Source organism: Scardinius erythrophthalmus (assembly GCF_964197995.2).
Source record: "Scardinius erythrophthalmus genome assembly, chromosome: 18".
Lineage (NCBI taxonomy): Eukaryota > Metazoa > Chordata > Actinopteri > Cypriniformes > Leuciscidae > Scardinius > Scardinius erythrophthalmus.
In genome coordinates this window covers 22344170-22359195 of record NC_138238.1, presented here as the reverse complement: position 1 = coordinate 22359195, position 15026 = coordinate 22344170, and the positions used below count along the sequence as shown (strand labels likewise).

Here is a 15026-nt window from a genome sequence, read left to right as displayed (position 1 = left end):
ATTGCCTCTTAGAGCCTCATCTGGTGATACCACCAATGCTGGTACTGACTGTTCTATTTCAGCCGCTCGTCCTACCCCAGTGGAATCAGCCTCGTCCATTGAGGCAAGAGTGCGGGCTGTCTTAGACCGCCTTCTAGGCACATTGGGACCTGTAAGTGCACTGGAGAATTCTGTCACAAAGTCCTTAAAGGGGCGGTGAAACACTCAGTTTCAGTCAATCTCATGTTAATCTTGAGTACCTATAGAGTAGTACTGCATCCTTCATATCTCCAAGAAGTCTTTAGTTTTATTATATTTATAAAAGAAAGATAGGCTGTACTGAGTCTTTCCGGAAAAAAAAACAAGCGGCTGGAGGCGTGCCGTGCGGGCGGAGCTAAAGCTGTGCTTACGCGCCGATAGCTAACAACACACAGAACTTGACAGAAGCAGTTTTACTCACCGCCTGCGTTTCCAACGCACGACCGTGAACCTTTATCGTTGGGACTGCTCCATCCTTAAGCATTAGACGATCTGCAAATCCGCCGTCGAACTGGGCTTTGTTTATAAAACAATCATCGTCGAAATGCAGGGAACAAACAAGAACACTTGCACAACTCCGTTGATGCTCTGGAAAAACAAACTCCATCCACTGGTCCCTTAACGCTGGGTTCTTTGGGAATCTGTGCAGCCGATGACTTCCCTAAAGCCGAGCACAGCGCTTTGATGGGCGTACTGCTTTCGCTCTCTCGCTCTGGTCTACGGGTGCGCGCGCGCCCTTCCGGGAGAAGTGCCCTTAGGACCCGTATAAGGAAATTCCGCCCCATCTGACGTCACACAGGCCCATACTCGAAAAAAACTTTCCGAAACTTGTGACCAACCGGAAGGAGTATTTTTGGCACAGAAATACTCCTTCAAACGTACAATTTAATTTTTGAAACTTTGTCCATGTTTAGCATGGGAATCCAACTCTTTAACAGTGTAAAAAACTCAGTATGCATGAAATAGCATTTCACCCCCCCTTTAAATGGTGGCATTGCAAAAACATTACTATCAGCAGCTTGTCTAAATAACACATTGGTTTGCACAGGCTGGACAGTTGATTTGTCAAGACCCAAATGAGCCCAGCCATCTGCAAAACAGATAAAATATCATCTGGAGAAGATGGGTCTGCGCCCAATGAATGTACAGACCCACCACTCGAACCACCTGCAGCAGACAGGGTGGAGAAAACATCATGTGGGAGGGTGGGTTGCATGTCAGGTTCCACCAATTCTTCATCAATAAAGTGTGAATTAGACACGCTCATGGAGAGAGCATCTAAATATATAGCATGTGGGGGTTGGAAATCACTCTCATCCACTGGTGTTTTCTTAATATGTGTGGCCTGGGGGTTGGGGGTTGAAGAGACTGAAGAAGACGTTTCATCTCCGCCATTTCCGAAGAGAGAGTAGCCACAGTTTTCAAAAGCAAATGTTCCAAAGTTTCTGTCTGTGTTAAAGATTTCTTCTTGCTCGGCGGACGGCCAGCAGCAGCCGACATACAATGCTTTGAGGGCGCTGAGGCTGTTGTGCGAGGCTAACTGAGGAGTTAGTATCTAACTCAACAAGGCGAAGTGACAATGGTAGCATATTACAATGCAGTCAGAGCTTCCTTCAGATGTTGAATCCCTAAACATGATGGGCATCAATCGTGTCCGTCGTCGGGTAGAAACGTATTTGGACAATTTGCAACTTGAAACGGAGATGAGAGAGCTATGATCTATGACTCAGTAAAACGGCAAAAATAAAATATTTAATAAATAAATAAATGTCCGATTACCTATGGCAGTTGATTTCACGAGTAAAAAAATAAATAATATGCATATTTGGCATGCTGTCCAAGGGTATTGAGGTCTCCGAGCTTGGAATTTAGCCCAAACCCAGAGTTCTCCCCCATATCCCCAACCGAGAGTGAGGAACAGGGTGACGGAGGGATGCAGAAAACTGTCGAGATAACAAGGTGATCGGCTCGCCGCTGTGTATATATACTGTACCTCCTTTTGAGCTGTGTTTATAAAACGTCATTTGAATTCTGCAATCTCTTGAGATCCAGACATGTTAGAGGTTGACAATTAGCTGAACATATGCTAGTTTAATTAATGACACTTAGCCTACATTTTAAAACCTTTATTTGAATATGGCAACATTTTAATTTTAAAATCTTTGTTTGAATATGGCAAAAAAAAAAAAAAAAACTTTATTTGAATTCTACAATATTTCTGATTAAATCACTGACAGAGACCCCTCCCCTATCAGCCAATCACTGTGTGCATAGTTAGTAAAAGTGTTGACATCATCCATAGCAACAAGGTCAACTCCACCCTTACTCTTAGCTTAAGACTTCTCTTTATTCCTTAGCAAAAGTTGGTCTCAGCAGCTTTGTGAATAGGTTTTGCGTTTTTTTCACACGGCTGGCGTGTTTTTTCAATTGTTTTCAATGGGAGCACCGCGTTTTTAAAACGCCACGAGCGTAACGAGGCGCTGAGCGTCTTTTTCACGCTGAAGCGCTGAGCGTTCAGCGTTTTTTACAGGTCGCCGAGAGTTGAAGAATGTTCAACTTTTGGTAAAACGCAGCGCTCATCACTGTCACTTTTTACCCAACCGTCCAATCACAGTGGAGGAGGGGTGGGACTAATACCACACCGACCAACCGCGTCTGCCACATTCTGCTTGTACAACGTACGTCAACAGATGACAACAACAAGCATTATAACGGAACAAAATCATTTAAAACAAGAGCCAGAGAAAATACATTACATTGTATTGACATTTTAATATACTGTAGAATCAACACAGAAACAAAATATGTGTGAAATGAGATACAAGTAACACTTTCGCGGATATTCCGTATCATAACAATCAAAGTGTCTCAACTGAAAAAAACGCAACGCTGGCAAAACGCTCAAGTGCCCACAGCTAGGCGTTTTCAGCAGAGCGCCTAGCGTTTTCAGCTGGCTAAAAACGCTTTGGTGGACACACGGCCTAACTAAGAACTTTTACTGTCGGTTTGGAGAACTCTACGTGGTTTTGTGAATAACGGCCCCACGTGTCGATAAAATCTTTGGATTTCGGAAAGATTTATAACGAGAAAACACACGTGAAAGTCAAATCTGCCTTCGGATAGAACTGTGTGGCAAACAATAACTTGCACAACAGCGAATATAAGTCTAATAATAAGTAAGATATAATGTGTAATATATATAAAAGATAAATAGGTTTGCGATGAAACGCTACCTAAGCGCGGTTGAAACCAGCCACCGGATAGTACTGTGAAGCACAGGGTATCGCCGACACAACAATCAAATATAAAAGTTTCCACTCACATAGTAAAGAAAGGGAATCTGAGACATCATCCTGAAAATAGTGTAGAGCGCGCTGTCACAGCTTGGGAGGGCGAATCCTTGCAACTCAGGTAAGCTGCAAGGGACAGTGCGAAACGATGACCTTTCATAGGCGAGAAAGCGAAAGAGGCTGGGCACCGAGCTGCTGTGGTTAATATTGTTGCGTCTCGGCCTGCATAATGACGTGACTTTGTTGTTATATTTTTCTCGACCTATCTAGCTGGCGCAGCAATTATCTACTAGTGCTTAGTACCGCCTCTGGCAGTCAGGACAAATGGAACAGAACACACATCTTTCCAAGGAATTTGCAGAGTCTGAAATGGCTGGATCCATTAAACAGAAAAATAGCCCAAAATGGTTTATTCGAATTAGCTGACATGATGTGGAGGGAATTTCAATTAGAGGGACCATCGTCTGCATGTGGATAAATTACACGAGACCACAGAGATTTTAAATATAGGGTTGAAGCGACTGAGGTGCAATATGAAGCTGCTCATCAACTCAAATATATTTAACTGCTTTCAAATGTCTTATTGACCTGGCTCACTTCACCTGAAAGGTTTAGCTAATAATTCTAAGTTTTCCATTGTGAGGAAAAACAGAAAAAGACACCAAATATTAGATTACCTTGGACTTCACATCTGGAGGAATCCAACCATCAAAATAAACTAAATTAAACAGGAAATGAGAGAGAACATAGATTCAAACATTTTTCAAGCCAAATTCGAAACTTGTCACCCACACAAGCATCAAGGCTCAATGTGTGCACCAATAGCCAGGCCAATGCTCTGAAACACTTAAAATAAGCTGCATAAAATGACAAATCACAATTTAACCAAAATCAGATCCTCCAGAAAAAGAAAAAAAACAGCACTACAAGGTGTCCAAATGAAATTATCTGTCATCATCCATCAGCCACTCTCGCATTATGAATCAGACACTTCATAAATGAGCCCCATATAGGGAGTAACTGTGACTGAGAGTCCTGGGCCCTCAGGACTGAACAGGATGGAGACCGAGTTATTAATCTGAAGGCTTGACGGCCCACACTGCTTACTGTCTCCCCACAGCTTGAGCATGTGGTCATCACAGGTGTTGCTTTCTATGTCCCTTGTTTCTTTATATGTCCCTATTTCCCTTGTAAATCCCAGAATTTACTGTTCAGAGCCCTGTGGATAAATAATATCTGACATGTTCCTGGTCCCTTTAGAAGGAATTTGACCATACACAAATGTTTACACACTTATGCACATACAAATGTGCCAAAAACCGTAAAGCTTTTAAGCAAATCATTTCAGGGGAATTCCTGATGTGGTGGGGCAGGAGGAATAGGAATACTCTCCCCAAAGCCTCAATGGAAGACAGCTTTTTTCCAAGGAACCAAAGCTTAGTTACTGTATATCTAAAGATAGATATTGACAATTAGCCTGACAAGCCAGACCCACATCAAGATGTTGGGTCTGGGAACACACCACTGGCAGGGCTCAATCCGAGGGGCAGGATAAACGGTTGTATTTCAAATTCCCTCTGCACGCAATAGGATAGCGCTACAACCAACCAGGGCGTTTTCCCACCAGTGGAGCTAGTTCATAGATTAAACTTTTGCCGAATCCGGTCGGCAAAACTCCGACCACATCTTCCTTTTTTAAGAATGACTTCAGTGCCGTTCTTTGTTCTTTTCTCAAAGAAAAGCTTAACTCCAAGTCTTCCAGAGTCACGGCCAAAGCCGATTCGAAAGACTGCTGTTCGCCAGCAGCAGCAGCCATCTTCTTTGTTTTCAAGTAGCAGGGAATTAATGCGTAACCGTCACAACTCTGCCATCATTATGTTAAGCCCGCCAACCGACTCTATACACGATGTGATTGGCCTGACTAGATTTTGGTTTTTCCAGCTCACAAGCCAATGGAGAGTTGCTAGACACTGGCTGCAAAATAAAATTTTCTGCCGCTAGGGTGCGTCTAGATTTCTAGGCTAATTGACAATCTCAGAGAGCTGCCAATTTAGTCTGGAACAATAGTTCTCTTAGGGCTGGGTGATAAAACGATGATGATAATTATTACAATATAATTTTCCTCGATAAAACGATAACGAGTTTGATAAATGCATTGATAAATGATCATGTTTATGCACCAAAAACGGAACAAAACATCGCTACTCATTTGAACCACGCCACAAGGACCATTTTTCTGTTTGGCTCAAATTGTTAAACGGCGCAAGCTAAGCTTACTACAGATGTGTTTACTCGCTGATTTTAATAAAACTCAAACAGTTCGAATATTAAAATTTTACCATATAAAAAGTAGGTCATTAAATTTTTTACAGATGTTACTGTTTTTGAACATAAATTTACTTCTGCATCCTAACTCAAGCTACTACTACTGTCAACTCAAGCTACTGTCAAAATGTGCATTTCTAAGAGACAAAACATTATTAATAAAATAAAATAACAAAACTATAATTAATATTGCAGCCTGCAACTGCAAACTTTGCCAAAGCCATTTTAATTATGAGGACTCATGAAATATTATGTTGTAATACCAGTCAAATACCCATGTCATTATACACATTTGTGTCCTCAGATCATATAAACAAGCATACACACACAAGCATACATACATACACACACTTAGAAAAAATTAATACACTGCAAAAAAATAATATTCTTAAGCCTTTTTGCATTGTTTTCCATCTATCCTTGAAACAAGATACATTTGATCAGATATCAACTTGTTTTCAGGTGCATCTTGAATTTAACCACATTTTGTGAGAATATAACAAGTGAGAAACAATCTGCCAGTGCCACAAGACATGATTTTTTGCAGTGTAACAGCAGGAATAAAGATTGAGACATAAAGACAACAAAATATCCATAACACATCAAAAAAGACCACAAAACACAAGCTTAAGAACTCACCTGGGAGTGGAGCACTACAAACTATGCAGAGGCAAATAGGGAAAGCTGAGGTGACAGAGCAGGTGCCTGAGGTGAAGAAGGAATGACACAGATGATAAAGAAAGAAGTCAAAAGGTAATTCTGAATACAGCTGGGTGAATCTCACAAAAGAAATATCTAGGTCCTAATTCACATAGAAAAATATAATATTGTGTACAATAATATAATATATATTTTGGCAATCAAGTAATATGATATTTTGCCCATATTGCAGTAGCCTATAAAAGGGCTCATTTTTTTTTTTTTTTGCCCAATACCCTTAACACAAGTATACAATACAAGCATATCAATGGCTTCAAGTGCAGTAAGCAATTTCTGAGAAACACTGTTCATATTTGAAATTGACACCCAAAGAAACACACCCCTACCAAAAAGAGACACACCCCTCTCTTCATTGCTCCACCCCCAAAATAATGAATATGCTTTGCGACACAGGCAACGGCTAACAGCTAGTGCATCAGACAGCTTGTGTAAATATGGATAAATCAGCTGTGATTCAACAACAACAGCATCTTGGTTCTGTGAAATAGCTAAATCAATGATATTCACGTACGGAGCAGGCCTTCCTGCTATCTAACGTCTCTCCAGCGCTGCAAAGCTTTTATTAATGCAGATCGTAGCTCTTGCCTGATAGTAATCCTTATTTTTCCAATTTTATTCCTCTGACCTTTTCCTCTTTTCTAATATCTCAGTCATCTCTTTTTCTACAGTTTTTCAACAAATGGCTCACTTGCTCACTCTCTCTCCTCCCCTATCATGAGCATATACGCCCCCATATTGCTGACTGGCTCCTGGAATGTTATGGTGCTTGTCTGATCGATCCGATCCACTTTTTTTTCTTTCTCTTATTTACACAGCCAGGACTATGTACAAATACAAGATTTTTTTAGACATCTAGTAAATATTTGCTAAATTGTTTGTTAGAGTGTTAATTTCAATTTTCAACAGCGTTTTTCTTAAAGCGCTTACTGCACCTTTAAAACAAATTTTTTATTCTTTTGAATCTGGGGTGAAATATGACATTTATTGACAGTTTTTGTGAGATTCACCTGTTAGGAAGGTAAATCAGGGCACAGGAAAAGAAGACAAAAAAAAAAAAAATCAGAAAAGGCAATTGTGAAGGCTCCATCTTCTCAAATCCAAACACATCGCAAAAACTCAACATTCAAATAACCTACCTAAAGCTAAAAGCTCACCAAAAAAAAAAAAAAATGTTCCAGAGGTCCAGAGGAAAGATTAGATGTTTTGACTGGATGCCAGATTCATGACTGAGGAGGTGCAAAGCTAGGAGCCCCTCCAGGGGGATTGAACAGAGAAAGAGAAATTTAAAGAGTGTGAAAAAGAAAGAGACTAGGCTGAGGTCATTGTTACAGTTCCCAAGCAGGTTTTCCATAAAATTGAATTGCCATAAAAAAAGGTTTTCCTTCAACTCTGTTTTAGCTGAGCTCACACTTTTCAAACAGCCTCCAGTGAGCACTCACAAAGTGTGAGTCAGAACAAATAAAAGAAAGATGAGAAGACAAAGAGAGAAACTGACTTATACTTGGGATGATGAAATCTCTGGACTTAAGGAAGATTTTCTCTGTAATTAGATTTATCTGAAAAGGAGCAACATGATAATCCTAAGGAGGTGATCCTCATCATCTGCTGAGACATCTGACAAAGCGAGTAAATGATTTAGTCATATTGACTGTGTCCAGCAATGCTCAGTGGGAGACCGAAGCTTTCGACACTGAGCTCATTTCATGTAAAAGGAATTATTGGTCAAATCTGTAAGGCAGCACAAGTGAAGCTGAACCAAATGAGGATGTCTGCTTGGTACAGATTTGCTATAAGCCAGAGTTATCATGGTCAGTGTCTTAGAGTGACCTGGCCATTGCATTATTTTCATTTCTTTCTTTTCAGAGCCAAAAAGAGTGGCAACATTGCTCATTTTTCTTTCGCACAGATCTGTAGCAGATCTCATCTTCTCACAATCACAGAGATGTTTGTTCTGCATTCAGGCATTTTTCTGGTCACATTACACAATTCTGAGTTTATTTTATAACTGTATCATAGCGACTTCTCAATCTGTATGTTATTGGATCTCAGGTCTACATTCTGTGGTCAAACCGTATTAGTGAAATCATTTTTACAAGCTTTTAATTTAGCTATGACTGTCACATAACAGTGATATAGCCAGAATATACCCAATATAAACTTCATAAGGTATAATGTACAGTCATCATTTCTAAATAAACCCTGATAGAGTGATCAGGACTTGGAGGGGACTAGACGACTCGTGAAAGGGGTTTACTTTTACTGTATTCACAGACTGACTGTGTTATTACCAAACTAACCTGCCAAATAAGTAAATAAATGGATATCAAATATTGATTGAAATTGAAGTTGAAATTATTTGATCAAGTGAGAAGAAAGAGTGAACTGAATGCTATTAAAAAAAATGGACCAGCACAAAGCAGGGTCAACAATCAAATACACAGATTAGCAGTCAAACAAACATTTGACAGACAAAAATAGCCATATTTTTATCCATTTTATAAAACCGAGGAAAAAGTCAGGTTAGTCTCAACCCTCCTGAAAAAGAGTCAGTCAGACAGCAAGTTCCACAGAGACAGTGTGAGACCCAGACCAAAGGATAATCCACTGTGGATGAAAAAAGATTATCCACTGAAATTTGGCATAGAGTATGTCTTTCCACCATTTTGATTAATGGGAGCAGGGTGAGATTGGAAAGATTGAATTACAGATGTTCTTTTCAAGATGGGACTGGATTTGGTGTTAAGTCATTCTTATCTAGGACATATTAAGACTGGGTTCAGACTACACTAGTTTTTAAATACTACCTGATTTTGAAATCTGGTTGTAGCATACACATAAGGAGAATATTTACAGATTTCCCTCTCTCAAATCTCAAACCTGCACACACTACAATATATTAAGATTATCGTGCCAGAGCTCCTCACGTGTTCCAAATAGATTGGTTGGAACAAATAGTGTTTTCTTTTTCTTCAGCTCTGACTTCGCGTGCAGCCGTGCACAAGCACAAAACCTCACAACACCCTCCCCCTGTCGGTGATTGGTTGGAACACTATTTGTTTTGGTTTTGAGTGTTTGGCTAAACCATTTGTTTTTGTGTGCAGATCTCAGAGCCTAGGCTGCCTACAGAGACGCGTTTTTTTTGACGGCATGCTTATGGGGCGGGCAGCTAGCGGATCGTTAGGAAAGATTAGATGAATGTGATAAAAATATTTTTTGGGCCTGAAATCACTGATACCACCTTTAAGGGCCAAAATGTTTACCGTTGCTTGGCAACACCCTCAGCATGTTAGCCTATAGCTCTAGCAGCTTTCTACACTCAGCCTGGTCAGCCGGTAAGTTCAAAACCGAGGTGATTTCTTCTCAGCTCTTCTCTTTGCCCATACGATTGTGGTACGTTTTCTAAGACATTGTGTTGTTGACAGGTAGGGAACGTCATGTTTTTGCCGTTTCAAATGTTTCTCTCATTCACCTCTTATTGGCTATTGTGAAAGTACTAACATAATCATAGTCATAACCACCCTGATTTAAAATCCTAAATATCAAACATGTTTTATATCACTGGGGGAGCCCGATGTGTCCTAAAGCAGATTCAGAGGTTTAAAATTAAATCTGACAACGCCTCAGATAATCTGTGCTGAACATCGGAACCGAACAAGGTCCGGAACAAGATTTTTTCTCAGATTGTCGGGAGGGGTAAATCGGGGTTAAATTGGCCTAAAACTCCTGGGGCCGGTTGCACCAGCTGTGCATTAGTTACATCTTAGCCTAGTTGTGATGTAAAGTATTCTAAGTTACAACTTACGCATTACTAAATATTTTTGCGTTGCACCTTTCAATTTAGTTTAAACATATATATTAACTAAATATTTACAGAAGCCTTCGACCAGGAGTAATGATTGGAATAAAACAGCAGATTGTTTGATTTGCAATAATCTCATGTTTTAGCCACCTGACAGACTTCAACTTCAGACATATATGATGATGTTGACATTTACACTCGTGTACATTTTAAGAGAGAGAACTTTATGTGAATAAATGACTTGTCTTGCGGCTCTTCAACACGAACCGGATGTAAACAGAGTGTGCATTGCTCTGTGTTGTAGGCTACATGGCAAATAAAATCAATCATAATAAATAAATGTCCAGTAGCAAAAAGTATTTGAGTGAATATAGTTAGTTACTCTACGTCTGTATCTTTATGGCTACTTTGTACTTACAGTGTAAACGTTGCTAATATCTTATAATAATCTAATAATCTATACTCAATTTGACTACATTTTGAACAAGTACGCTTCTTTACTCAAATAAATTTGAAATGAATAATGCAATTACAACATTACATTTTGCATGGCACCTAACTTTTTTTGCAGCAGTTTATTTGTGTTTCAAAACAAGCGTTATCGGCATCAACAGGGCATTGAAGGTACTATGTCTTGTGTGATTATGTGACTACCCTGTAGTCTGAGCCCGGCTTAAGTCTTGTTTAGTTTATTTCTTCTACTTACAGCTACTGTCTTCTTGTGATCAGTAACGTAGACTGATCGGTATTAAATGTGTTAAGATACTCTTACTAAGTTACTAGGTATTGAAAGGAATAGTTCACTCAAAAATGTTAATTCTTTCACCATTTACCACTCATGCTGTTCCAAACCTACAGTATATGTGGGTTTGTTTTCAGTGGAACACAAAAGCAGAAACTTGTACAAGAAGAATCTTTATGCAGCTCTCCCAATACAACAACACTTCCAAGAAAAAAAAATACACATACAAAAATCTAAATAAAAGTAGTCTATGATGTGTGCCATTTGGGATAGGGCCTGTGTGAGCAAAGGTGATCAATGGAAGCTGGCACAATTTTATCATAAAAATTGCTTAAATATCAGATTGTTTTTCTCCAAAACTAAATGGAAATGGCAATTGTTATTGCCATTATATTCAATTTATCCAAGTAAATTATTTTTGCATGAACAATACCTTTTAAAGAAATAGGGGAAACACACTTCTCTATATTAATTTGTGGGTTCAAATGTTTGTACTGAGAATGCATGTAACTAGAGAGACTGATGCATATCAAATTTCAGTAATTGGTAAAACTGAGTAGAAATCCTCCTTCTGTGCTCACACCCCTTCTCAGCAGGACATCCAAGCTGAGGAACTTGCTGACTCAGCACTGGAAACAACCTCATCCTGCCCCACCCCTCCAAGTGGATTCACCATCCCACAAACAGCTCCTCACATCAGGAGATCTGCAGTCTATTGTTTTATGCTGTCTCCACCCTATAGCCAACCAACACGGACACTTCATGAACCCCAAACTGCACACAACAACAAAAGTGTTGTGTACTGTGAAAAGTTTTATGAGAGTTTTAGGTTAATTCAGCCCATTTCTCTCTGCTACTGACAGGAAAAAGTGGCTGCTGTTTTAAAGAGTGTGTGGGTACCTTCTTCTTCCAGGCATTTTCACTCTCCTGCAGCTGGGAGTAACGGTCAGCCAGGGAAGCCTGGACGACATCGTTTTGCTTATTCTTCTTAAGCTTGCCCCAGTAATCGTCTTCACCGCTCTTAAACTCTGCCAGCCTGCCAAATGTAGAGGGAACGTATTATAGAAACAGACATAGAAAGTGAACTTTTCACTAAAGCAGCTTCTGTGTTTACACTGTGTCAGCAGTATAACAAACATCCCATCAATAGACTTTCGTGGGACTTTTGTTTGGACTTTTCATTCAAAGCTGGGTAAAAGGTAAAAACTGAAGTTAGAAGTGCATGATATTTTTAATCAATATTCATACTTTTCTACCTGTAAAATCTCCGTAACAATATAATTTTTTTTTTATGCATAGCACTTTAAACTATTCAGACAAACATGAAAATTAAGGAAAATAAAATATATATATATATATATATATATATATATATATATATATATATATATATATATATATATATATATATATTTTTTTTTTTTTTTTTTAAATAAGTAAAATTGCAACCACAAAACAGCAGTGAATAAATATAATAAAATAATAATATTATTATCATTTTTAAACAAACTTTTAAACAAATAATCAGCAATCAATCATAACAGTTTTATTAATGCATCTGGCAGATTATTTTTTCCAAAGCAACTTCCGTTGCATACATATTAACAGTTCATGCATTCCCCAAGAATCGAACCTATGACCTTTGCATTGCTGGAGCCATGCTCTACTGTTTGAGTTACATGAATGCTTTTAAGCATTAAAACTCCCTTTCCCATCATACCTCTCTTTGAGGGAGGAGCTCATGCTCCCGTCCAGGCTGCTGTCTAGCTCCTCCCCTTCTTCAGATTGGGAGATAGACGGGGTTTTGTCCACAGAATCTGGGGAAGGAGTGCGAGAAGTCTCTCTCGAGTTGCTTTTCTCTCTCTGCAGCATCCTCTCGTCTCCATCCTCCTCTTCCTCCTTGTCATCCTCAACCTCTTCATCCTTGGCCTTCTTTCCATCAAGAACAGTCAGCTCCTTGCAGGTTTTGATGGCAGGAGTTGTGATACACTCCAGCTCGGCGTGTTCGGAGTCCAGACTGGTTGAGCGGCTCTTCTTCAGGATGCCTTTTATGTTGCGCTGACCTGAGTCCTGTCTCTGTAGTACTGGCATGGCAGCTTTTGGTTCTTCATCCACCTTAAGAGCTCCAGAAGAAGCAATCAGTTCTTCTGTGCCCACAGAACACTGCCTCTCTCTCACTTTCTGCTCATTCTGTTTAGCCTAGAAGACAATGCAACAAAAACAAAAAAAGAGGGGATCTTATTTGAACCCCTTTGGTGCAAATTTTGGTAGGTGGTTTGTTGTAGATGTTTTTTGTTTCTTAAAGACTGATGATATTTTTGTCTCATGACTAGTGAGTATGAGTGTTAAAATAGAATTGTTTTGCTATTAAACAGCATTAGGGCCCTATCATACACCCTGCGCAATGCGGCACCAGGCGAAACTCAAGTGTTTTTTGCAAGTAAGTTTCAGCCCAATGCAGTTATCATTTTCACGTCCTGTGCCACATTGTTTAAGTAGCAAATACATTTCTGCATTACATTTCTTCAAATACAAATTTGTGCGCCCATGAGTGTGCTGATCTGAAAACGAGGTGTGTTCAGGCGCATTGTTGATGCGTTGCTATTTTGAGGCAACTGAAATAGACTGCACCATTGACCAATAAAAACCTGGTCTAAAGTCAATGGCGCAATTTAAAAAAGAAAAAAAAAAATTAAAGGGCGCATTAGTAATATGCACCTATAGGAGGGTGCAAAACGCGCGTACACTGCTTATTTACGCAGTGCAGTAGCACACAAACATGACAAATATAAAAAATAAAAGGATTACAATGTAAAAGATTATTATTGTGTACATAAGATATGGTGGAATCCAGCTTGTCCTGTAAATGGTCTCCTCGCACACAAGCAGATCCGTTTGCTCTCTGGATAAGCTGAACGTCTTTCTGCTTGCAAATTCGGCCATGTAAATAACAGTCCGCCATGGCGCGAGCGCAATTGGCTTTTAAATGGAATAGGAGATGAGACTCTGATTGGTTTATTGCACATTACACCCAAAACACCCATTACTCATACAAGAGAATAGGGACAACCCTTTTAGACCATGCGCCAGGCACGCCGACCATTTTTCCCGTCATTAAACTAGCAAAAGTGGATTAGGACACGCCCAAAGTGCACTTGCGCTGTGCGCTTTGCACTTTAGACCATGCACTTAGATCATTAAAATAGGGTCCTTAGAGTTAAGTTCAAGTCAAATTCATGAAATAATTGTTTCAAAACAGGTAAGTTGTAACTTTGATGCAATGATTTGTTTGCGCCAACTCAAAAATGTTTTTTTGTATGTATTAAAATGTATATTTGGCTATGGAGAGAGATCACAGCTTATGAAAGATCTTGCCAGCAAATAAAAGAAAATTGAAACAACACTGTGTCTGTGGCTCTCATTTTGGGCTAAAACAAGCGCTGACCCTTCCATTCTTCCTCAAAATAGGCACCCAAACTCTCTTTCTCTCCCAAAAAGGAGAAAGAAGGATATAAAGAGGGGCAAAAGAAAAACAGTGAGAGTGAAAGAGTGAAAAACATGGTTGGTGGTCTGTTTAACAGCAGCACAACCACACACCCCTCAGGGAGGAACACAGAAACACAGTGACCCAGAGAGAAAGAGAGAGAGAGACAGAGATAGAAAGAGAGGAAGAGAGAAAGAGAGAGAAAGAGAACAACAGGTGGGTTGAGTCTCATGATGTCTGGAGCCACTACTGATCACGTGTACAATACAGGAAGATGAGGAGAAGTCATAGAAGCACATATCTGTTGTAATTTTAATTATTACTCAAACAAATCAAGAGAAAAATCAACTCATATGCATGGTTTATGCGGGTTTATGTGAGCAGAGTGCACACATGCACATGGTTGCAAGGTTGGGAAGATTAAGTAAAACATTGGTAAGAAAATGTATCCACTTAATAGAAAAGCTCTGATTGGGTGATTTAAAATGTGATTAATAGTGCAGCCCTAATTTTAAGGAATCTGCTGATGCTTTACTATGATAGCAAACAACATTAACACACAATGCTGATTAACAAAGCTCTTCTAGAGAAACCAAATTGAAGCCAAACCAAACTTTTTTTTTTTTACTGATTATCTAGAAAATATTC

At 39.4% G+C, this 15026-nt stretch overlaps 1 protein-coding gene across 6 annotated transcripts in view; it reads right to left on the bottom strand.

Moving 5' to 3' along the window:
* svild (supervillin d) overlaps positions 1 to 15026 on the bottom strand; it is a 226291-nt gene that overhangs the window by 98411 nt on the left and 112854 nt on the right. For 5 of the 6 annotated variants that reach the window (XR_014032158.1, XR_014032159.1, XM_081393653.1 and 2 more), the window contains 2 exons: positions 12615 to 13093; positions 11795 to 11930 (listed from right to left, as the gene is read on the bottom strand). The exons of the other annotated variant lie outside the window; for it this stretch is intronic. Coding sequence is in view for 3 of the 5 variants with exons in the window: in XM_081393653.1 (XP_081249779.1) it covers positions 11795 to 11930; positions 12615 to 13093 (615 nt within the window). In the remaining 2 variants the exon portion in view is untranslated. The remainder of the gene's footprint in view (positions 1 to 11794; positions 11931 to 12614; positions 13094 to 15026) is intronic. 6 annotated transcript variants of the gene reach the window in all.